This window comes from Eucyclogobius newberryi, unplaced genomic scaffold (assembly GCF_026437365.1).
Source record: "Eucyclogobius newberryi isolate DKJ021-1_F unplaced genomic scaffold, fEucNew1.0.hap1 SCAF_6, whole genome shotgun sequence".
Lineage (NCBI taxonomy): Eukaryota > Metazoa > Chordata > Actinopteri > Gobiiformes > Gobiidae > Eucyclogobius > Eucyclogobius newberryi.
Window position 1 is genome coordinate 15375483 of NW_027316278.1, and position 24398 is coordinate 15399880.

Consider the following 24398-nt stretch of genomic DNA (forward strand, 5'->3'; position numbering starts at 1 on the left):
CGTACACTGAGGGAACTATATTATGATATATAGATTATCATGCGCTCAGCCACGGGGAAACGTGCTGCTCTCCAGGGGACGAGCCGACGCGGCTGCAGGTGAGCAGTAGGTGCGTTTTATGATTGATACGTGGCAGGACTAAGGAAATGAGGAAATGAGACTCAAAAAAATCGTCCATGACGCCTTTAAGTAGAGTAAAAGTATTTAGTATCGTTAGTAGAAATCCAGACTAATAATATTGAGATATTTTTCCAGTTCCACGCTGTACCTCGTTTTAGTTGATTAATCAATGCACAAGAGATGTCTTTGGTCTTCAGTTGTCTACAACCCAAGAAAGGTCACAACTGATCTAATGACCCTGAAGAAACATTGGCTCTACCTGCTGGAGAAAACAACAGCAAAATAGATGCACCAGACCCACTGACGTCTATTGATACTTTCTAATTATTTATTCTACATTTTAAGTTTTGATGTTAAAATAAAAACAAACAAGAGATGAGAGTGGATTTACACAATTTTATTTGTACAACTTGACTTAGATATAATGTGGTTGTTCTCTCTGACCCTGATAAGACAAACAGAGGAGTGTAAAGTTCATTGGCCTAGTGTCAGTCAGCAAATATGAGAATCCTTGCCTGGTTTATACCACTGTTCAGGATTATATCAACTGAAAATACATTTTAATACGACATATTTTACAATTTACATAGGAAACTTTAAATTAGGTATAACAAAAGCAAAATGTCTGTAGAACAAGCAGCGAGGAAAAGTTAAATGTAGTCAATGTTAACATGAGTTAAACGACATCATAAACACGACATGTGCTTATAATTTTTAAATCTCCCATAACCAAGATAAACAGTGAGAAGTAAAAAGATTGTCTATTCTCAAGAGATCTTTAAAAAAGTCAGCACTTGTTAAAACATGCACACCTTTAGTGTGGTAATACAAATATTGTCACAGGTTGCGGTCGAAATTACAACATTGAATCACTTTGGAAAATCTAGCAAAAATGTCAAAAACATTTAAAATATCATCTTGGTTGGCACTAAAGGGAGGTTAAAATAGGCCAAGCCATCGATCAGGTGAACTGCAAACATATCTCACAAAAGGTGCACATAAATGACAATAATTTGGCAGAGTCAGAAATGAAATGTAGAAGTCCAAATGTAGCACTCACTAAGTAACGTCTCCTCTCACTACTTAATAAATAAGATGTAGTAAGGATATGGGAATGTTTTAGACCTATTTAGACAATTTAAACAATTTATCTCCAACCAAAATCACAACATACAAATGGTCCACAACCCAGTTAAAACAAACAGGAAATGTAAGGAGTAATGCTGCCCTCTAGTGGCCAAGAAATTACTTGTTACCAAGGTAAGACCTGGGCCCTCTTCACTAGTGTTGAACTGAAATATAAATGACTCTGATACTTGTCTCCCTTACAAAAGCGTTCATGTAAAAAGAGCGTGACAAAGGCAGAAACACCAGCATAATTTGTACGAAGTGGCATTTCAGTTCAACAATGGCACTTCAGTGTAAATCAGGCAGAGCGGTGTCTACACTGGAAAAGCTGATAGAAAATACTTGTGTGGAAGACGTTGGGACCTGCTGGTGCTTTGCTGGTGTCGTGTGGTTTTCCATTTCTAATAGGATGTGTTCACGTTTTAATATTATGATGGAGGGCGGGTGCCAGGGAAACAAGAACGTTGACGAACTAATAACAGATCATGCTTTTGTACGCTGACAATATTCACGTTTTGAATCATTTAAGCAACATAAGATAACATTTCACCTGATATAACGAAATTTAGACATTATGACTTTCAATATCAAGTACATATTTTTTATTTTTTTTAAAAAAGGTACAAAAAGAGGTGATAAAGAAAAAATAAATAAAAATGGGTTGTAAACTTTCAAATAAAAGGGTATAAGGTGATATTTCTGCACTTTTGTCTGATAATTAAACCTCAATAAACATGTTTAAAAATATATGTTTAACACATTTCTGTTGGCTTGTCATAATATCTTCTGACTATCGTTATTATTGGGATACTGATATTGAGACATTTCTTTTTGTGAATATAGCCCAGCCCTACAGCAGTGTTTGAAGTGCATATGACAGGTTAGATGACACATTTCACTCAAATCTAGTGAAAGTTATATATCAGATAAATAAAAATTTCTATAATCTATAAATTTTGCTGACATTTAGAGGTAATTCCACAGCTGTTACCAAACAACCACATATTTTGTTAAATGATTGAATAAACTGTCAGAAAAATGAAACGTTGCTTATGGATGACATAGAGGGGGGAGGGACTCCCTGCAATTTTCAACTTTTATTTTCAACTTTTTCTCAACCAAATATCACAGGACTGATATAAAACAATGATAAATGTTTACTGGAGAGACAGCTTGACCAAACTAAGTAATAATTAGAAAAACATAACGTGTCATATGCACTTTAACACTTGGCCCTGTCGAATGTTGTGCCGTGAACACATCCTATTGTGTAAGGAGCTAAAGGTAAGTGTCTTGCTCTGCGCTACTAAGGCTCTGGTCGGAGGCCTGGAGAAGGGGTTCTTTGGCAGGTGGAGGAGGGTCTAAAACAGGAGGCTCTGAGGGTGCAGGGGCCTGGAGAGGTGGTCCTGGTTCAGTCTCTGCCACGGTTGCTGGTTCAGTCTCTGGCACGGTTGCTGGTTCAGTCTCCGGCACGGATTCCTGCACAGATTCCGGCACGGATTCCTGCACAGATTCCGGCACGAATTCCTGCACAGATTCCGGCACGGTCTCTGGTACGTTGTTCAGCACAGTCTCCATTCGGCAGCTGGTGTGTGGAGCAAGTGGAGATGGCTCTGGTTCAGGGGGTGAAGGGTCAGAGGAAGGCGGAGGCGACAGCTCAGTTAGCAGTGGGTACGGATTGGGTATTTCCTCGACGGGCGCAGACTTCTTCATGCTCTTCTTCATGCTCTTCTTGTCCTCCTTGCTCTTCTTGTCCTTCTTGACCTTCGGCGTGGGCTGCTCCAGGACGATAGTGGGGTACTGCTGCAGGTCCTGTCGCCGCGGTGGTTCGACCAGCATTATGAGCCGCGCGCCGTGCATTCTGGGAGGAGATTTGAATTTCAGCTCACCGTGTTTCTTCTTCCAGCGCTTCAATTGGCTGTGATGCTCCCTTTCCACATCACGGGCGGTTATTGGCACCTCCAGAATCTATCATATAAACAAAATTAATGTATATGAAACACCCACGAACAAGAACACAGCACAAGACTTTTGCACATCACATAAAAATTTAAAACAAAAACAAAACATTTATATATTTCCTGAACATAAAAATGTGTTCTCCAGGGACACTTTTAATTTTCTATTATTATTTTTATAAGGATTTTTGGCCCATATGTTTTATTTTACTGGACCGCAGGGAACATTTTCAAGTTTGAAAGACAATCCGATGTCTTGTTCCAGGTAAGGGTCACAATAGTTTAAAAAAAGTTATCACAATATTTTGATGGTATATTTTAACTGTTATTGAGCTTTTGAAGAAAACAAACAACAAATACAGTAAGAACTGTCAGGAGCGGCTGCATAAGTCAGAAACTATGCAGCGTCCTCCTGTTTTCCATTGCCCTCATAATGTGAACTTGTGTCAGTAAATGCCAAAAGGGCTTCCTCTGGTTCTGTGCACGCTGTGTGTCACCCACTGCCAGTGCTGCCGCGCACATAAGGACCAGTATTGTTAACGCAGACAGAGGCTCCCTCACTGACCACCAGTTTGTCAGCGCCTTTAGCCCTACTGCCAACTTCCTCTGCTGCCGTTGTAAACAGTCATTGTCAGGGTCAGCTCCATAGCAACAGAGGAGCATTGCATTACCGAAGGATTATAAGTGTTGCGACAGTTCAGTCACATGTACCATTTGTGACTTATACAGCTTGGGAAATATTAACCACATCTTTATTGAGGAAGACCAGTAAAAACAACTTGTATGTGAATAAACCACCAAGAAAACACAGACTGTCAGGAAGAGGACTGGCTTTAAGGACTGGCTGACTGAAGTGTCAACAAAAAATAACTGAAAACACCAATTATCCCACTGCAGGTCACATGCCACATCTTTAAGGCTCCGAGGAAAGCAAGCTCACGAGACATTACACCAGAGTAACAGTTCTTTTGACTCTATTGATCTGAATGACAAATACAGGGGTTGCAAGACTATTTTAAACACGTGAGGTTGTGTATGAATGACAAGGCAAAGTCATGCAGGGCTAAAATTAAGGTTTAAGATGGTAAATTGTAAAGTTAGGAGTGCAAACTTAAAAACTTAAAATATATATATACACGCATACAACATTAAAATTATTCTGACTTTGCTAAATGGCATGTTAGTCTGCCAATCTATCACCTTTGCTTTGACAATTTGTAAATGATATGCATATTAGAGCGCACAGACGCATGTGTGAGCCAAACTCAATCCAAGGACACAAGGAGCACTATGTTTCTCTCAGACTGTTGTAAACACTGCAGATGAACTCTCCCACGACTGTACTACAACATCACCACTCTGTATCACTGAGCGTAACCATCTGCAAAAGACATCCCCACACTTATCACAGAAGACATATACTCTTTTCAGCCGCACTGATATGCAGTTTCGAGCATTAAATTATGTACCGTCTTATGTTTACAAATATTAAAGCTCATATCACTTGACTTTTGAGGGAAATAAAATGTATTTTGTGTAAACTGTGGATGATCTGATGTACCTCTCTGACAAGGAAGCCCTCCTGCATGTAGCGAGGCTCTATGGTCCTGAGCAGCTCCATCGTCTCATACTGGCCTTGGCAGCTCTTCAGTTTCTCTCGAGTACCCAGCATGCACTTGAGCAGCACCAAACCAACACGAAATATAATCTTCACACCTGGGAAACAAAGAGTAGGCAAATTATGCAGCTAAATACATTATTGGTTGTTTTCAGCTTGTGCAAGTAATATCACCGTCTAAAGAGCACGAATCAATTATGTCTAGAGAAACATTCAAATACTGAATCAGGATATAGGACTAATTGAAATAAGGTGTTCCATGCTACAGTTTTGAACCACACCTGCTCCTGATTTCAAGAAACATTGCAAGAGGGGATTGTCACTTGAAACGTAGCAATAATCATCAATGTGAGTGATGAACAGCATTACCATCACAGAGGAACATGTCCCAGACGCGCAGCACAGAGGCCCAGGGCAGCGTCCTGGAGAAGGCACACATGAACCACTCGGTCATGTAGAGGATGGGGTCAATCTTGTGCTTCTCCAGATGACGATAGGAGATTGGGGAAACGCGACGCAACAACGCATTCAGTATCTCTCCATCTAACTGAATAGCTTCCTGCAAAACAAAACCCATTGTGTTCAGACTGTAGTCTCTGGTCTGAAACCAGATACACCAGTGCATGGCAACAAATACAAATACAGTACAAATGAGTTTCCCACTGTGCAAGATTACACCAATCATGTGTCAACTTGTTTTTAATCGTTGGTATGCTTGCAAAGTCATGTTTTAATACGTTAACCTGCTTATTATTATAATGATGACAATGCCTCATCGTAAAGTTTGAACTAAATAAATGTACTTACGCTAAACTGATTCAGTCGCACAAAACAATATTTCAAGCTGTCTTACCAGGCAAGGGCTGTAGTATCCAGGAAGATACTTTTCACAGATTTGGACCAGTCCCCAGAAGGCATCCTGAGGAAGCAAGTATAGATGATGTCAGGACTTTAACTGTGCAGTTCAGCTTTTACAACACACTTTTACCCACAAACATTACAGCTTCAGATGCATGATGATAAACAATAATGCAAGATTAAATGCAATACAAACCTAACTCAAGAATGCATCATAAATGCCAACTATCTCCATTGCAAATTACATAAATGTGATTTAATTAAATCGTTTCAACAAGAACAAAAATATGTGAAACTATGTGGATCACATGCTCTGAAATGACAAGCCTCAACAAGCCTTTGGAAGAAAGCAATTGATCCTGTCATACTCTGAAATCAGGTAATACTCTTGAAGCAGCCAGATTTTTCAGTGATTTGGATCATTGTTAAAGTACTTAACTAATGACTGTTGTTTTGGGCTTAGAGGAAGTCATAAATGTGCGGTGTGTGTTTGTGTTACCTCGGCTGGCATGTGCATGAGCAACACAGCGGCAATGGGAGCCTGAGCCTGGCAGTATCCTTCTTCTGGTCTGTACAAGGTGTATGCTTTAAGAACACGGAACAGGTCCTGCTGCCTGCGGACGCACAAAACACAAAGGTTACTTCGATAAATAAAATGTCAGCAGAGATAACTGTCACATTGAATTAGACGCAAAGGACGCTCACCCGTGTCCTCCTCGAGACACAAACATCTCATGAAATGGGAACTGACGGTGGAGATCTTTTTCAATCACATCAACCCATTTGGGATCACCATCTTGTCGATCCAGCTCCTGAAAGACACAGTGAGAGTGACATGAGCTGAGCAAATTCAGTCTACGCCTCCCAAAGCAAGCAAGATCAACCCACGTAAATAGAATCCAGATTGTAAGAAACTGCATTATAGCACATTCCCACCGTTTGGACAATTTACCTGTTGATCAATCTGGTTTTAACAGGCATCAACGGTTTTTCACTAGTGATTGGAAATATGTTAGTGATATCTGGTGATATTAGGGGACAATATAAATCTGTGTTGCAAATTATATATTATATATTTTTAAATGCATTTAATAAAAAATAATAAGGAATTACAGGTAGTAAATTTGACTTCAACAAGTGGGGTTTGCCTTAGATTAGATGCCTTAGATTTTAATATATTAATATAGACAAATATCGACTATCGGCCACAATAGCAAGACAAATCTAGATATCGGTATCGGTTGAAGAACAAGCACAATACTAATGTATTGCAGTTATTACATATTTCATGTGTTTCAACCCAAAAACATTTGTTTCACTCCCTGAAATCCAAAACCAACACACGTCAAATGTACAGAAGAAAAGGGAAGTGGAAGTGGTTTCTTTCAGACCTGAAACTTTCCTTGGTTCTGCTCCTTCTTCACTTTGCCTCCTGAAAGATAAAGCCACGCACGTCCTCTGAGCGCAGGGGGGATGCCCTTCTGGCACCGCAGCCTCACCTGAACCACACAAGGGAAGAAAAACAATGTCAAGTTAAGCAAACTACAGATGAAAAGTGACAGCTTTATTCAACTGGCTTCTACATCACACATTTTCTGCCTCCTACTGTTCAGTAGCTCATGCATTTGTCATGGGCTTTACACATATTCCCTTCATGACATTTGTCTACAGTTAGAACAAGGGGCAGGCTACAAAAGTCCATAGCTTTATTTAGAAGAAATAAGAGTCCTTACAGCTACTTTGGTTTCTATGACAACACATCCCTTATAAACTTTACTGGGAAGCCTTATCTGCAGAACGTCACACAAATGAGGGTCTGTCTGTGACACTAAACAGAGACCAAAATAAATAGAAAAATACCCATTACAAAGACTCAAGAAGAACAAAAAATAAAAGGATAGATTCAAACTAAATAATTTACTGCCTACTCTAAAACTTAATTTTCAACTGGTGGGTGTGTGTGTGTGTGTGTGTGTGTGTGTGTGTGTGTGTGTGTATATGTATATATATATATATATATATATATATATACACATTTATATTTTATTATAACATTGATTTTTGTTTTAAAATGTTTAACTATTTAGCAAATATCTAAAATCAAGTGACAAAATTTGATTATATAAAACTAAAAACCGAGTTAAAAATGTATAACACATCTATGATTTACATATTATGCATTACTGTGTATTGCGCTGCATTGAAGTTTTGCATCTAACTTACCACATTTTATTGTTATAAGACAATTAACTTGAATACGATCTTCAATTAGATACATTTAAATGCTTCATAAAACGTTCCTAACCACAGCCTGCAGTAGAGCTATGAATTGTACTTTGATGACCTTTTATTACAGAGCTTTTTCTTATGAAGTAAACATGACTCCACCCTAAATGTGAGACATGACCCGTGGGTTGTGTCCCGTCCTGCCGCTGCTGATTCATAGAAGTTAAGTTGAAGCTCAGCGCTGATATGCTGCTGACAAAACCTGCTGGACGACTGAGCAGCAGCCGAGTGGCTCTCAATACATGAGAGCCACTCGGTACATTTAAGATAGTTATCCAAGATTGAAAATAGCACTGGCTGGATTAAATTAGGAAGTCGCTGTAATCTTTATTCTGCTTCTAGAGGACGAGTTTTACATGATTATCAAAAGCATAATGGTGCAAACAGGTTTAGATACAGCAGACACTGACTGACCTTATTGAATCTCTTGATCATCCACTTGTCCCAGTGGCTGAGCATGTCGATCCATTTAACCTCCCTTTGCCTGATCACTTGTATAGGCACATCCTGAGCTCTGTAAAGAAAGAGGCAACACTTTTTTATTTAACAAAGGAACATTTTCAATATTAGAACATGTGCTGATTAGGTGTTAACAAAACCAAAACTTCTTTCACATTTAGGGCAGTAATCCTTTAGGTGAACAAATACGTCGATCAACATTTTCATTAGTCGATTCGACGAATTATTATTGCTGTTATTTTCTGTCTAAAAATTGTGTGTGAATACTTGTGTGATCTTGTGTTGTTGTCAGTGCACTTTAGATATTTGGTCATATTATCAAGATATTTCATAATTTTGAGAACTTTTGCGGACAAAACTCTTTTTAATTGACTAATCAATGCACAGGGCATGTCTTTGGTCCACCAAGAATACATTTAGTTGACAACAGGCCTATAAAAATGAATACCCTTTTTTTCCTGGGTTGCAATGAGTCATTTGTCATTTACATCCAACCAAGCACAAACGGGGAGTTTCTGCCTGAATCCCTACTTTACGATATGAACGAGCCCTGGTGCTCTAGTACGCTATGTAATTATCTCATCAGCAAGGGCCGTAATTGCAGGGTTCATTCACTTTCAAGGAGCACTTGAAACTCACACAAACTCCAGACAACCCCCTACAACATTGTAATATAGCAGGCACAGAAAGTATAAGAACATGCATCAGCCCTATTTGCCAAATCACTCTTACCAAGCATCGACTATCTAAAGCTTTGAGCCAAGAGAGGCCCTGAAGTAAAGAGGCACCAGCGCTGTGGTTAAATAGTCTGCCAAAGCTGAAGAGAAAACAGAAAAGCTTCAAGCCAGCACTTGGCACAGCAGTTACTTTTTCTGTAGGTCCCCAGTGAAATGCCACAATGAAAGCCCCTTTTATGTACAGAACACTATAAATGGAAAGCATGCCAGTCATTGAATTAAAGCACCCATAAAGATGACGGCGTGCTTTATCAACTTGAGTACAACAAATTAATGATAGTCATGTGTTAAAACAAATGGGTGTTAGCTGGGACATTGCTTCTTACAATTCAAGCTGGAAAATTAAAGTGCATGAGTCCCGGATTTTATGTTCTTCTAATGATTACTTAGTTTGGTGTGGGATAGAACCCTTGGCAAATACACATCATAGTTTTACATCAGTCAAGTGGCAGGAAAGTGGGAAAATAAATGGAAAATTGCAGGAAGTAGACCTGACCTAGACCTGACAAAAATATTGATGAAATTCAAATGTCAGACACTATTTATGCACAAGTAGCATATTTTCTGACCATTCAAACCTTAATTTAACTAAATAAAGTTGTTTCCAAACATTTATCAAATAATAAATATTGTGGAAATCGGACAGGGTTTGTCCCAGTGCACTGTATGGTTGCTAGGAAACGGTTATGGAATTGCCTACACGTGATGTCCAAATTTCCAATCCGAATGTAATGTAATAAACCTCAAAAATTAACAGCAACAAGATATCAATTATCCTGATTGCATTCAGGTGACATTTGCAAACCAGTCATAGGAACTTAAAAATAGGGCCATAAATTAGAAAAATCCAGTAAAGCAATTTGCAAAGTGAACAGCACGCGCCATAAATGTGCCACGCAGCTGTGTGGGAGCTTTGTTATGAAGTCACACCAAAACATCAACACTGACCACGCAATTGAACACGAATAACAACCTTGTAATGTCACTGTTGTTTAGTTAGAGACGGGAATAACCTAACATATGCTCAACACAAGGAAAACACGGCTTAAACACGAGACAGTGCGAAACTCAAATGGACTTACGACGTCTCCGAGAACTGCTGAGCCCCGCCGATGAATCCATATTTGTCCGTCTGCCTCTCGCTGGTAAAGCCATTGATTTCAGAGTCGGATCCAAGCGAGCTTTCGTCGTCTATGTGGCTGCTGCTGACTGTCCGGATACTTCTCGTGTCCACGGACTCACGGCCGTTCTCTATATTTGCCATTTTTTATCCCGACAAGCTAGCTTTACACTTAGCCTTAGTTAGCAATGTCAGCAAGCGGTTTGACAGTAAATCCAAAGTCAAAAACACTTCCCTCCACTCGTTCCCCGATCAAATGCAAGCAAAGCCATATTTTTCAGACCCTTTCGACTTTCAAAAACGGAGACAAACGCTCTAAATCGGGAAATGTGTCAATGTTTAGCAATTGGCATCTAAAAGGTAGTTTCTTTGCTAGCTGGCTAGTTTTTTCTTCATTGCTAAATAGCCTAATGCTAGCATGCTAAAGCTGCTAAACTTGAGTCTCCCGTGCCAGCACAGCAAAAACTCCTCCCCTCGCCACGGTAATCTTCAACAAGTTGTACAAACCCCGAATAACGTTATTAACATTATAATTTACATGCACCGGGGTGAGCAGAAGGGAGCAATAGTGAGAGTGGCTGTCATCGCTGTCATTCTCCCGAGTGCGATGGAACTGATTTCGCCTGGAGCAAACCGCTGTCCCGTGTTGTCCGGGGCTGATGTTGACTTACCCCTAGTGGCAGCATTAAGTAAGACAGGAACATGATTTAAATTATATATTATACAAATATATATATATTGATATATCTATTTATATAAAATAGATATTTATAAATATAAATATATTTATATATAAATAGATATATTTTATACACACACTATGGTTTTGATTTTCAGTTCACGGTTGCGGTTAGTGACCAGCACAAATTAGAGAAAAGGGACCCTTTGTTGAGTGTGGTTAAGATCACTAATAACTGCAAAAAACCGTTGTAATCAGTTTTCAATCACTCAAAAATTACAGATAAATAGTAACAGCAATAGCAATCACATTGTTATAAGCCAGAAAGTCAGTACATCCAAAAAATATTTGTATTCTATGGGAATCACACTTTTTATTTCAGTTATTTGGCATCAATGAAAAGTGTTCCCATTAATATGCAGAACGAGGGACACGGGCCAATAATGCTGAGCAGGACAACCAAAAGAGGGTCAGCCTAGTAACAGTTTACAGTCATCTTGGATGGATGATTTAACGTTAGATTTTTTTTAATTTTTTTTATTACAAATTAGAGCTATTTTTTTGTCAAAATACAAACACAAAATAAACCAGAAGTTCTTAATCCAAGACGAGAGTTGGTGGAATTTCTTTATTTTTTAAATCAATGGTATAGTACATGTTGCCATTAAGAAGTTGTATACGTTGGAATAATACATTTTATATATTGTTTCATTAAACTAAAACCACAACAATGATTACAACATGTGACATTTGTGTAGTGCAAGGTTTACTTCCTCCTTCCTCCTCTTTCTTTCAAAGCCAAGTGAATGATGGACCCATTGACCATGTTGTAGTAAGCAAGAGAGTTGGAATCTTTGATGAAAATTCCCTAGAAATTGAAAGTCATTGTATTAGTAACATCAACAGTGACTAAAACCCAAATTATCCAATAAGTACCTCGTATTGAAGCTTCTGTTTTCCAGCAGGCATACCAGTAGCTTCATGGATCTTAACTTTGATGACCGATACCTGTGCGGGTAAAGTTATTGCATTAGACACCATCTGTATTTATGTACGTAATACATTTTAATACTTCTAAAATATGACAGCACACACCTGGTCAGTAAGATGAACAGTGAAATTCAGCACTTGGCCGTTCAACTTCCATTCAGTCTTATCCTGCATGTTGGGAACCTGCACTTTGACTCCCACTGGACCCTGAAAGAAAAAAAAAATCATCAGTATGATAAATCTAATACTTTTTATAGAAATGTAATAGCTTGTGAATTTCAAAATGTTTAAAAAAGGTACCTTGCTTCTGCGCAGAAACTCCTCCTCTGGAATCAGGTTGTCCTCAGACTTCATTTTCTTGTTGACAGGTTCATCCTCGTGAGGTGGAGGGGGGTGGATAGGAGGTGCAGGAGCAGGAGGCTGTGGTACAGGCGGAGCGGGAACGAATGCTGGAAAAGGAAGGGGTTGGGTTAAGATTGAGGGTATGGATTTGAGTTTAAATTTAGGTTTAGAATTCATTATTTTTATCCACATGAATGGCAATAAACCCTTTTCTGATTCTGATATTTACTTATATAAAACTAAAAGTTTCATATGATTTGTTTCTATTTACCTGTTGGAACTACCATTGGAGGTGGCCTTGGGGCCATAAGATGAGGAGCTGATGGTGGCATGGGGACCATATTGAGACGAGAAGTAGGAATCATAGGTGGCATTGGGGTGATAACCTGCCCTGGACCCAAGCGAACAACTGAGGATACAGGTTGCCTTGGCATAACAGGCATAGCAGAAAGCAATGTGGTACGGACTTGAGGGGGCATCTATAAAGAAAGTGTCACAAATACTGATGGTCAGCCAAATAAAAAGTAATATAACATTTTATAGTTGCATTCAGAATAACTTACACCAGAAGGTGGGCGTGGCATTGACATTGAGGGTTTGGGTAGAGAGGGCATGGGAGGTTGATGATGATGGTCACTAGGCTTGCTGGGGCCAATTTTCTCCCTAGTGTCGTCTTCTCCAACCAGTCCTTTAGCTTTATGAATCGCTTCGATCTGCTCTTGGAGAGTGATGTTGGCCTGTGCCGCTTGCTGTGTACGTGCCATGCTTCCAGAGTGGCCATCCCAGGTAACCTATTTTTTTAAATACAGAAAATTAAGAACATATTCAAAAGGAACTTTTTACTTAAAGATAAGATATTTCTTTATTGTCCCACATGGGGAAATTTCATTGATGCAACGCAGGTAGATACAGTGGAAAAGAACAGATCACCTATAGGAAGTCTGAAAAAACACTTTCCGTAGAAGATCTCCTATAAACAAAAACTCCCATAGACAAAACCCAACAAGGGTTGGAGGGGAAAAAATAAAGATAAAAAAAAATAAATAAAAAAAAATACCATTGCATGTGATCACAACAGTAATTGCACATGAATATGTTTCACGACAGCACATGGATTGCAGGTGAATTTCACAGTAATTGCACATGAAACAAACCACACCTCAACATTAGGGATGGGATGATACCACTTTGTCACGATTCGGTTCTCGTCTTGATAGACGGGTCACGATTTCGATATTATTTTTACTTTGTTGGCCAAAAATAAATTAATCTGTTCATTTGCTAAATAAAATAAATACAATACAATAAATCACAATGTAGTCTACAGGCAACTTTGTGTTTTGTTTGGTTTAATTGATTTGGCTATGGCCATTGAGGAAAAAAATTTGAATTGTGTCTCATAGGGGCATGCGTGTTTATGATATAGGTAATTGAGTTGAGCGTCTGCGTGATGTCACGCAGACACCATGTTCTTGTATTGTGAGTGATGTCACGAATTTTGTATTATATTTTCCATGATTTTCCATTTACAGTTTCAACTTCTTAACGCTTCAACCGATTTCAACGAGTTATACCTCATTACGATCGCTTTCGCAGTAGTACGTGTGCTATTACTTTTGACATTTGAACAACTTGTACTTTTTGCAGAATTTGCAAAAGGTATTAGTACTTTTTCCCCAGTGAAATTAAATGGGGCATGAGTGTCTGCGGAATTCTTTAGGCTTTATTCTTTAGGCTTTTGTGACAGAGCCAGTTGAGCACGTGAGAGCGAGAGAGCGAGAGAGAGAGGGAGGAGGAGAGAGGAGGGGGAGAGGAAGAGAGCGGGAGGAGGGAGTGGGAGGGAGAGGAGTAGAGGGAGGAGAGAGAGGGAGAGAGACGCAGACACTCCAGCAATGGCTTCAGCCATTGCAAATTATCTAGTTAGACATATTGTACAATCACCATCAGAAATCTATTTTGTGCATTTACTTTTATATATTATATTTGTTTTGATAATTTATTTGACCAAGTCTGTACTCCTCTTGACTCTTCCATGTCTGCACATCGCTCTCGTCTCCATTTTACAACTAAACAAATCATAGTAAGTAAAAGCGTCTAAACTGGTCTTTTTCCAATGGAAAACTCGGAAGATAATGTCTCAAAAAAAGATTGCATTTTTGCCGTGGGTCACGACGCATATTAATTAATTACTGACACGTAAACCAAAAGTCTAGTTCATGTTTTAGTCATTCCTGAGTGACAGAAAGTGACAAAGATAAAACCCTCAACATGCAACTGAGATTGAACCACCAGTATCGAATGATTTGATACCATCTCGAGAATTGTCCCGTCCCAACTCGACATGAAATAATTTTATGTTATAGATGCTCACCTTTTCCTCTGGTTTCTGAATTTCCTCTTCACCAATCTTTTTACCAATAGCCGTTTCTTCAACACCAAAGATATCAGTACGCCTTTCAGCCAGTTGTTTGAGACTGCTCTCAATATCTAAGCCAGGAGCGTACACTTCATCTTCTGTCTGTCTGTCTCGGATGCTGCGGTCCCTCTGTTCCCTCCAGCGTGGATCTAGCAGGCCAATACGCATGTGCTCTTGCATTTTACTGGCCGGGATCTTCTCTCCAGTAATGGGTGAGATGAGGTACTCATCTGGAACAGACACTGAAGGCTGGGGCCTAGAAGCTACAAAAAAAAAAACATACAAATTAGGTCAGGACACAAAAATAACACGAGCACCATGCCTCATACAATATAACAGTAAACAAGTAATACCTTTGGGATCATAATCTCTGCGAATAATAACTTGGTCTGGAGTTGGAGGAAGAGGAGGCGGCATAGGAGTCTCAGGAGGTAAAGGTATCTTCATCCCATCCTCATCTTCATCAGATCCCTAAACATGGACCAATGCAAAGTATAATTTACCGGTAGGTATAATTAGGAAAATATGGGAGCTGCCTGATGCTGGTCTTCATGTTGTGAGATAAATTCACTTTTATATGGAAACAAAAAAGGCAATAGGTGTCAATTTTATCGACAGGCAAGTCTGCTCCCAGAAGGGAAAAAGGTTTTAATACATTATAGGGAAATTAAAAAACTTCTGTCAAAGCTGTCAACTTATTATTTTTTTTATATCAATATAAATATCAGTGAATATTGGTTACTGGCCTCAACAATAACAAATATTGTGAATTGTTATTGGCTGAAAAATTCATGGACCACCCTTTGAATCAAAATCTAGCCATTAAAAAAAAGTTATATTTTTGAGTTTTTAAAATAAAAGAGCTCCACAGTCAGAGATATGATGATTAAGTTACGTATGAATGTATAATTATATAGGACACTTTTTATGCTAAAAGAATGCTCCATTTCATACCTCATCCATGTCTTGCACTTGTGTGTCCTGATCAGGCTGAGATGGATGGCCTTCACGCCGGTCTTCTCTTACGTCATCTTCATCCTCACTCTCAACCTCCATCTCCACTTCCTCACTCTCCCCAAACTTCTCATACCGTTCTTGGATGAGAATACGTGCTCCAAGCTCTTCTGGTGTTGTTGGCGGAGGAAAGTGACCTGTGAACAAAACATTGGAAACATTGACATTTTGAGGCTACATCTAAATCATGTTATATATAATTATTAGATATTACCTTGTTCATTGGGTTGGAAGTCCACGGTCTCCACCACTACAAAGTCATGCCAGTCAATTTGTGCATATGCAACACGCTCCTTCTCTCTTTCTTCCTCCTCCTTTTTCCTTTCACGCTCCTGATACTTTGCCCATTCAACACGGTACTTCACCTAAACGTTTCATCAATAGTTTTTGTTAATAGTAACCAGCCAATGCCATACTATTGTACAGGAAATATTGTTGCTGCTTCATTTGGTCAGAACATGGTCACATGCATGTAAACACACCTGACTGTAGCCATGAGCTAATATCCATCTTATACGATGTACTTAAAGACTTACCTGGTCCATAACGTCTTTTGCATTCTCAGCCTCTTTCTTGAGCTTGTTGAGAAGGCCCTTTGGAGGTATGAGAATCTGTAAGAGGAAAGGATAGGTTAATAAAATGCCTTCTAATTTTCAGAATAAAATTTCAACAACCACATCCCACCTTTGTATACTGTTCCACCAGTTTGGTAAAGTAGTTGAAAAGACTGTGCTGGGGCCGCAGAAAATCAAATTGATAATTCCTTTGTTCTTTCTGCATGAGCTGAGTGAGAAACTGTCGGCCATTACGGGCCACAAACTGGGCAGTGAGTTTGACCACATCAAGATCAAACGCTGCGATGGATGGTGGATCTGCAATGAACTCAAATTCGAGAGGTGGTTCCTTTGGGATCACAGTTTCCTGGATCACCTGCACCTTTGATTAAAAAATACATTAAAATACTAAGATCAATTAAATGGACCCAACTTAAACCATTCAAATAATATACAGTAACTTACTTTTTGTGGAAGCTGTTGCTGCTGCATAACTTTAGGAATGGCAGCTGATGGCTCCTGTGCCTTGCCTTCCTTAAATTCATTGACTTTGTGGCGATAATAGGCATGATAGGGGTCATTAGGGTTGAGGAAATTAAATTTAGGATTGTTGATCTCATTTTGACGGATTCGAGCTTCAAATTCAGGTCCATTTCTGTAAAATGACAGATAAATAACTGTTACGTAATCACATAGTGACCAAAAAACTTGCAAAGAAAACACTATATACAAAAAAACAATCAAACCTGGCAACAAAGCTGGCTGTCTTGTCAACAATGTTTCGAACCTCTGGAGGCGGGTAAATGATGCCTACAATGGGTTTAGTGGCTGGAGTTTCCTCTGCCGTTTCATTCGGCTACAACAAACACATAAAAAACAACAACTTAATAAAATGGTCAAAATAATGTGGGGCCCATGGCATTTATAAGTAGTTTAAGCAGTTCAGCATGTTCATACAAGAAAAAAAGTTACGAGGTATCAACATTTTCATGCTAGTAGAGCATCATAACTTAGCTAACATTACCTTGTTAGGCTCCGGGGTAACAATTTGAACAGGCCCAGGCGGCATAGCTGCTTTTATCGCAGGTGGACGATTCCTGTAAGTCAGAAGCGATTAATATACATCTGGTACTCTTTCCACTGACGCTTTATAACTAACTTATATGTAAAAACTGAAATGTAGCTATTTTACGAGACTTACTCTGCGCGTCGTGCTTTCTTCGTTTGCTCCTACAATGGCGGACGATTACTTCCGGTGTTGGGAAAAGGCATTCTGGGGGCTGAAGTCATTCTAACGTGTTGCCAAGGAAACAACATGATACACGCAACACCCATGGCACCTAATGTGAGTTTTCCAAATCTTCCGCCGACAGAAACAGCTTAGTCCGTCATGACTGACTTCTTGGGCCGTGAGGACTGTATTCAAAGCCTGCGAAAAGATTTGGTGGATTTACAAGGAGCCATTTTAGACGTGTTTTCCCGAACTGGCCCGGTGCGCGTTTCCTCCTGGAAGTTCCCCGACAAACTGTCCTGTAATCTGGACATGGTTGCCCTGTTGGACCAGTATCACTTCATAGAGGGAGAGGACAAATTCAATCAATACTCCCACATGGTTTTACTGGAGCTTGTGATTGACAGGTAGTAATGTTGTTTGTTCTCATGTTGAGTTGAAGTATTGTGATTAACTTAACAGTTTTCTTCCCCCCAGACTTCTGCTTCTTCTGCAAAGTTTCAATGTTTTTGTGGCAAACCCGGCAAACTCATTCAAAAGAAATCAAACACAGGAGAAAGGATATGTGCCGCTCGGCCTTGTGGTCAGAAACTACTGGAGTAATTTGGTTACATATCAGGTACATTGAGAAGCCCTAAATAGGTTGTGTTCATGTGGCAGCACAACATTACAGTCGTATACAGTTCCTGTTTAACTGTCTAGAACACTAGATTTGTTGACCTGGTTCATGTTCATATCTCGGTAATTACTGGACCCATTCACATGAAACAAAAACTGGCACAAAGTTCAATGTCCTTTCTGTCAGTAAAAAATAAGCAAAAATGTTTTTTGTTTTTTTTACACTAGCCTAAAAAAGTGGTGCATTATTCAACTCCAAAGACATTATTGTTGTCTGATGAAATAGACTTTAAACCATCCGATTAATATTGTAGGTTTGTGAACCCAATTCCAAACGAATAATGAGAATGCTCATCATTGGGATTCTATTTTGGATGTTTCCTTTGAAAACAACCACTGAGTTATTTACACTATTTGATACTATGACATCATAACATTTTACAACGCAACCTATTTTATAATTAATATACTAGTTGTCTAACTGTGGATTGAGGATTGGTTGACCTGGTTTATGGTTCATACTGTATCTCTGTAATTGCTGGGCCTATCCATATGAAAAAAACTGTTTGTTAGTATAAATAAACAAAATCATTTGTTCACAATAGCCTCTGAAAGTGGTGCCACAATTCAACTCCAACTTGCTTTAAGCCATGAGATTAATATTACAAATGTGTGGAGCCAATTCAAAACAAACAGTGAGAAGACTCAACATTTGTGGATCTCTATTTATGATATATTTTCCAAAAACTCCCATAGAAATATCGCCCATGTAGTTACATAGACCTGCCCACCACCTGAGATTGTGACATCATCAAATCCTAGGACTTGAACCAACCTATTCTTGTATAAGTCTACATCTACTTTCATTTTCATTTCAGGTGTCCAGTAAAAAACAGACACTTTGTGATGATCTATTGTCATCTCTGGAACCAAGTCAAAATTTAAGGAGTGACCACTGTTCATCTGCAAAGTCCTCCACCAGCTCGCTATCATCTTTGCCACAGAATCACAGTGTACACAGCTCTATTAAATACACTCCTAAAGTGGACACTCAAAATGTCGGCTCTCAGACATTTGAATCATGTCTTGTCCCTTGTGATGCTTGTTATCAAACCCAGTCTGTGTTGAGAAAGACTGGAGGAGCACTCATCGAGCTGTTTCAAAGCGAGGGATTGCCATCTTCACTGCAGCCCCTGTCAGTCGCAGTGCAGGATACTGTGGCGTTGGGCCAATTGACTGCCACGGATGTCACCCAATGGGGAGCTGAGGAGTTAAGGGACATGCGGCGCCTGACCAAACATTTACAAGATGTGCGAGGGACAGTGGAGCCACTCAAAGCCAAAATAGTTACAGTTGAAACAGAGAAAGATGGGTTAAAGTCTGATGTGAAAAGACTACAAAAGGAACTTAAGGAAAAGGTGGAGAACTACCAGGCCATCAATGTGCAACTGGAGTTTTCATTGCGAAAAGCTCAGAGATCTGCAAAAGAAACACAGCAGAGGCAACAAGAAGGGCAACAAAAATGCCAAAGAGGTGCAGTATAACATTAGATTTCATGATCATAACATAATATTGTATTTTCAGTAAATCTGATGTTACTTGTAACAGAAATCATGTCCATGGAGGAAAGAAACTCAAGTTTGATGGAGAAAGTAGCTGTACAACAAGATACAATTAAAGCCTTTGGTAATAAATGCAGTAATTATAATGCAGTATCTGGTAAGTTCACACTGCAACAATTCATACATATATCTTAATCTTGTTGCAGAAACAGAAAATGATTCTCTCCAAGAGAAGATCAGACAGTTGCAAGAAGAAAAAGAAAGCTGCAGCCATCAACTGCAAAAAGAGATGGAACAATTCCAGGGCGATATCTCTGAACTCCAGCTCTGTTTGCAAAAAGAGAAAGCTAAATACCACAGTGCATGTCGCCAACAAGAGGCAAGTCTCCAGCACTAGAGAATATCTCTTATTCAGATATGCTTAATTTTGTAATGATTATATAAAAATATTTCACGTCTGTCTAGTCGATGCAGGCCAAACAGAAAAATCTTGTGGAGCGAGTGGATGGCTTGGATGAAGAGTGTGAGGAGTTACAAAGGCAAGTGGCAGAAAGTGAAGAAAAACAGATTGAGCTTCATGGTCAAATACAGCAAATGTCAGAAGACAGTGAGCAACTACAAGCCAAGCTCAACCAACAACAGGTAAACCACACAAAATATTGTAATGGCGAGTTATACACAGCACAGCTTATATAAACGGTAGACCCACCAATTAGTTTACTCAAATTATTAATGGAAAATATAAAAATAGTCAGAACCAACATACTCCAAACACAAATTAATGAATTGATATGAATATGGTATGTGTGAACCTGCATGAACTCATATTGGTTTGTACCTGTTATCAATATGTGAAAGTAGTACATTACTGTTAAATAGCATTTCCTAAAACTGTAGTTAATCTGAAGCAAGTTTAGCTAGCAGCAAGCAACAGTAAATGTTTTTATGATGTTTGTCGTGAGCATTTGTGAAACGTAATATTTGAAAATGAAACGCCAGGAAGAGTAGCTGACACAGTATGCTGCCAGTGCAAATCTAAATCTAAATAAACATTAAACGAAGGAAAAGAAAACAGCTAAGGCAGCACACCCACAGTTCAAGACAGCTCCGTCTCTCCACACCCCTCCCTGAAGTGGCACAAAACACCATTCCTTTATTTCTATATAAGGAAAAGTATGTGATCCCTGTAACCTGTAAAAAATAAAATAAACATGACATAGTATAAAAAAGGAAGTCAAATAATCAAGATATCTTATTTTGAAACCTATACTGCAGCTCTAGTGGGAGTGGTTGAATTGGAAATGGGTGCAAGGAAGGCCAGTGGGGCTTTAGGTCACAGCATTTTACTGTACTGTTCCAACATCCATATTAAAGGCCATTTAATACAATTTATTATATTGATCCTGTTTTTTTTTTGGTCATTACATATCTATTCATGTGAACCATACCACTTGACATCTCTTTACAATTAGGACTTGTGTGTAAAACTCGAAAAGGACAAAGAGAAACTCCGCACAAAGATTAGTGATCTGACAAACACTGTGGCTGAGCTGAAGCAGCACATAAAAGCCTGTACAGAGAGAGAGCGACTTCTGGTGGCTTTTCCAGACCTGAACCCACTGCCTCAGGCTCACCCACAAAGTGAGTCTCTGGTTACCTTTACTACAGGAAAATATGCAAACTAGCAAGATGAAAACAATAAACATATAGGGGGTAATGATATTTTCTCTACTTAAAGGTACGGGCAATGTTACTTTGGATATGGAGCAACAGTTCAAGGCAAACTGCATCCGCATTCATGTTTTGGAGCAAGAGAACAGTACTCTGTATTGTAGCCTTTTGAAGCTGAAAGAAAGAGCTCAATCCAGTGATGTGAGTAATAATATACCAACTGCCAATGTTGCCAATATTTGTCATAATTTGACAAACAATCATACATAAACATTCACAGGAGCCTCAAAAAATATGGAATGACTGGCAGAGAATTGAAGAATATCCAACCAGTGACGTACAAGGAACTCTATTGTGAGTTATTGTGTTAGATAACTTAGGTGGTAAAATTATACGCAATGTCCACTCTCTGCAGAAGCCACGGTTACTACTAAACCCACTACTAAAGTCGGCCTTGTTTTTCCCCTCTGGTGCAGGCCTAGAGGCAGTGCCGAGCGGCTTCAGCAATACAGTAACGACAGGAAGGAAGCTGAAGGGGAAAGTGGCCTGAAATCAGCTGCATCAGAGGATCGAATGTCTGCCTCTGCCTCCTCTCTCTCCTCTGTGCAACTCCACTTTCAGACTCTACAGCTCCACTCCTCTTCTGTGAAAACTAGAAAGATCAGGGTGCTCAAACAAAGAAGAATGTGACAGCGTTTAAACACAAACTATGCATCTAAGCAGTTTGGGTATTTGTGTGCCGGACTGGTGTTTCCTTGTATTCTTTTTCAATTCTCTTTATTTGATTAGTTTCCTGTAAAATCAGATTACTGTTTAGAGATCTTGGAGACTGAGACTTATTACTGCAATATAATGAATTTGAGACTTGAACTAGAAGATCTCCACATCATTAACATTTTCCTCTGTTCTTGTGTTTGTTTGTTTGTTTGTACAATACAGTTATAATAATTTAGTAAAAATATTGAGTAAAAAAACATTAAATATTATATAGCCATTACCATATTTAATATGTGCTTTAAATGTTAATAATACATTTGGACACATTTATGTGTTTGATTCTTGAGTAACTGTTTGAAAGATTTGTTGTTTGTTTTGGTTTTTTGGCTCCAAAACCTGTAAAATTACTAGTCTGTGTCCTGTGCAAATAGTACAAAAGTAATAGAAAAAGCTTCAGTTGTAGTCATCTGGACTCAGTTAGAAAAAAATAGACGTTTCGACTCTCATCCAAGAATCATTGTCTTTGACAATGACTCTTGGATGAGAGTCGAAACGTCTATTTTACTACAACTGAAGCTTTTTCTACTATGGAACACGCCTGGACGAATGAGGGATTACACCGACATAGTACAAAAGTAAGAAAGAAAACAAAGAAAGTATTCCTCTTTTGACAAAGCAAGTTGCTCGAACAATACACACATGTTAATGCTGCTTCAAAACATTTATTTGTGTCTATTATATAAGTTTATACAGACATTAAAACATGGGGGACCTGTGCATTACAGAATTAAACAGTTCCTGAGTGAGAGAGGAACTGGGTCGAACTGTGCACAAAAAGACCATGACCACAGAATATATCACTGGCCCTGACAACAAAAGCAGAACACATAATGTCCATATACTTCTAAAAGCCATTTGAACAATAAGAGATGTTCACTGTACATTCTTTGCCATATAGATTTTGAATAAAATATAACTTATAACAACCATTTCAGCAAGATGTGAGATTTAGAAATCTTAAATATTTAAGGCCATCGGGTTGGTCACATGCAAACTAGATGAAATAAAATGACAAAGTGCAACTGCCGGTACAAACCAAATTTTTTTTTATGTTTTGACATGAATGGGTAATAGAAGGCGAGGGTGTGGGAATGTTGTCAGAATTGTCACATCATTTGTGCTTTTGTCTAATCTGGGTCAAACTGGCTGGTGAGGGGACAGCTGCAAATCTGATGGGATTAAGAGTCCCATAGACATGACTGAGTTTATGTAGTAAACAGCATCAGCCTTACTTCTGTGTGTATGTGCTTGGATTGTGATGATATATAGCCAACATATTATAATAATATAGTAATAGAACTGAGTACCAAGATCAAAAATACATTTAGAAAGACTATAACACACATAATAAAAGAAGAATTGTTAAAATGAAGAGAAACAAACATGATATATATACGTGGAAGATATGAAACATTTAAATCAGTAACTTGAAAGGGGATTTAACAATGTGCCGATAGTTGAATGTCGTTGTATTCACCGGCAGCACTATGTTAGTATCTAACATTGTACAAAAAGAAACCAATATACAGGTGATTTGAATATTTGTCAAAAACAAATTAAAACAGAAAAGTCTTTGCAGCATATTTTGCCCGCAAGGCAAATCGAATGTAGACAAATGGTTAGTACAATGGCAAAGGTAATGTAATAACATTTCAAAATTGTCATGTGTTCCTGAATAAATACTGATATTTGTAGACGGTCTATATAAGCTCCATTCACACTGCACTTCAGTCCCAGAGCTGGGTCTCTGTTCACACTTAACTTAGCAATGCATCTCTGTATTCTGTCACTAAAACAATGTTATCATTTAAAATAAATGGAAATCAAACTTAACTGCACAGTGTAATCTGGGAATCCAAACACGTAACCAAAGAAACGAGCAGTGGTACTGGCAATTATCTGGCTTTGTTCACACATAACTGTTCCTTGCATTACTCCCGGATCTTTTCCAGGGGAATTGCTAGATCAAAAATGCAGGGAAATCCGTTTTGGCTTTATTCACAGATGTCCTGGCAAAATGCAGGTCAATTCCCAGGTCAAGCTGCATGTGTGAATGGGGCTTATATTGAGGACATGGGAGTGTAAGCTTTTGACTGGAATAAAAGCAAAGTGTAAATGTGCACGCGTGATTATTGTGCAGCTACATAATGTGCATTTTTCTACTGAGATTCATGGCAAACGTTGGCTGAAGAATAAAGTTAAATTTCACTGTGAATGAAGAGCATTTGTTTTGGTGCTTGGTAAACATAAAAAAAAATGT

General features: G+C 38.8%; 3 protein-coding genes across 4 annotated transcripts; 1 reads left to right on the plus strand and 2 right to left on the minus strand.

Annotated features, from left to right (window-relative positions):
- Positions 1-502: 502 nt before the first annotated feature.
- LOC140346657 (TBC1 domain family member 10A-like) lies at positions 503-10914 on the minus strand. The gene is made up of 9 exons (XM_072432822.1): positions 10247-10914; positions 8383-8482; positions 7074-7181; positions 6388-6494; positions 6182-6296; positions 5678-5743; positions 5194-5383; positions 4768-4922; positions 503-3216 (listed from the first exon to the last, which is right to left on the minus strand). Exons 1-9 carry the CDS (start codon positions 10426-10428, stop codon positions 2527-2529), a joined length of 1713 nt encoding a protein of 570 aa, XP_072288923.1. The 5' UTR covers positions 10429-10914; the 3' UTR covers positions 503-2526.
- A 741-nt stretch (positions 10915-11655) lies between these two features.
- Positions 11656-17542, minus strand: sf3a1 (splicing factor 3a, subunit 1). Its single transcript, XM_072432486.1, has 16 exons — positions 17481-17542; positions 17304-17376; positions 17026-17135; positions 16745-16934; positions 16410-16661; positions 16262-16336; positions 15940-16090; positions 15666-15862; positions 15065-15182; positions 14667-14974; positions 12859-13086; positions 12567-12774; positions 12254-12402; positions 12059-12160; positions 11900-11971; positions 11656-11831 (listed from the first exon to the last, which is right to left on the minus strand). Exons 2-16 carry the CDS (start codon positions 17346-17348, stop codon positions 11730-11732), a joined length of 2307 nt encoding a protein of 768 aa, XP_072288587.1. The 5' UTR covers positions 17349-17376; positions 17481-17542; the 3' UTR covers positions 11656-11729.
- Positions 17543-17636: 94 nt separating this feature from the next.
- On the plus strand, positions 17637-22092 carry ccdc157 (coiled-coil domain containing 157). 2 transcript variants are annotated; one of them, XM_072432487.1, is made up of 10 exons: positions 17637-17917; positions 17988-18129; positions 19007-19661; positions 19737-19814; positions 19897-20069; positions 20156-20332; positions 21163-21331; positions 21429-21562; positions 21642-21715; positions 21838-22092. In XM_072432487.1, the coding sequence occupies exons 1-10, from the start codon at positions 17670-17672 to the stop codon at positions 22049-22051; spliced, it is 2064 nt and encodes a 687-aa protein (XP_072288588.1). In that variant the 5' UTR covers positions 17637-17669; the 3' UTR covers positions 22052-22092. The 2 variants fall into 2 exon arrangements, 1 of the variants encoding a protein (XP_072288588.1); XR_011924319.1 differs by lacking the exons at positions 17988-18129; positions 19737-19814; positions 19897-20069; ... (3 more) ...; positions 21642-21715; positions 21838-22092 and having other exon boundaries at positions 17839-17917; positions 19007-19082.
- Positions 22093-24398: the final 2306 nt, after the last annotated feature.

Bases quoted from the DNA above. Each gene is read 5' to 3' on its own strand.
- ccdc157 (XM_072432487.1), top strand. From the start codon at position 17,670: ATGACTGACTTCTTGGGCCGTGAGGACTGTATTCAAAGCCTGCGAAAA. The intron at 17,918-17,987 runs GTAGTAATGTTG...TCTTCCCCCCAG, and splicing joins CTGGAGCTTGTGATTGACAG to ACTTCTGCTTCTTCTGCAAA. The intron at 19,815-19,896 runs GTAATAAATGCA...ATCTTGTTGCAG, and splicing joins AGATACAATTAAAGCCTTTG to AAACAGAAAATGATTCTCTC.
- sf3a1 (XM_072432486.1), bottom strand. From the start codon at position 17,348: ATGCCGCCTGGGCCTGTTCAAATTGTTACCCCGGAGCCTAACAAG. The intron at 13,087-14,666 runs GTGAGCATCTAT...TTAAAAAAATAG, and splicing joins TTCAGAAACCAGAGGAAAAG to GTTACCTGGGATGGCCACTC. The intron at 12,161-12,253 runs GTACCTTTTTTA...TTTTTCTTTCAG, and splicing joins AGTTTCTGCGCAGAAGCAAG to GGTCCAGTGGGAGTCAAAGT.
- LOC140346657 (XM_072432822.1), bottom strand. From the start codon at position 10,428: ATGGCAAATATAGAGAACGGCCGTGAGTCCGTGGACACGAGAAGTATC. The intron at 7,182-8,382 runs GTCAGTCAGTGT...TGTGTGGTTCAG, and splicing joins TGATCAAGAGATTCAATAAG to GTGAGGCTGCGGTGCCAGAA. The intron at 5,384-5,677 runs GTAAGACAGCTT...TTTGTTTTGCAG, and splicing joins GATACTACAGCCCTTGCCTG to GAAGCTATTCAGTTAGATGG.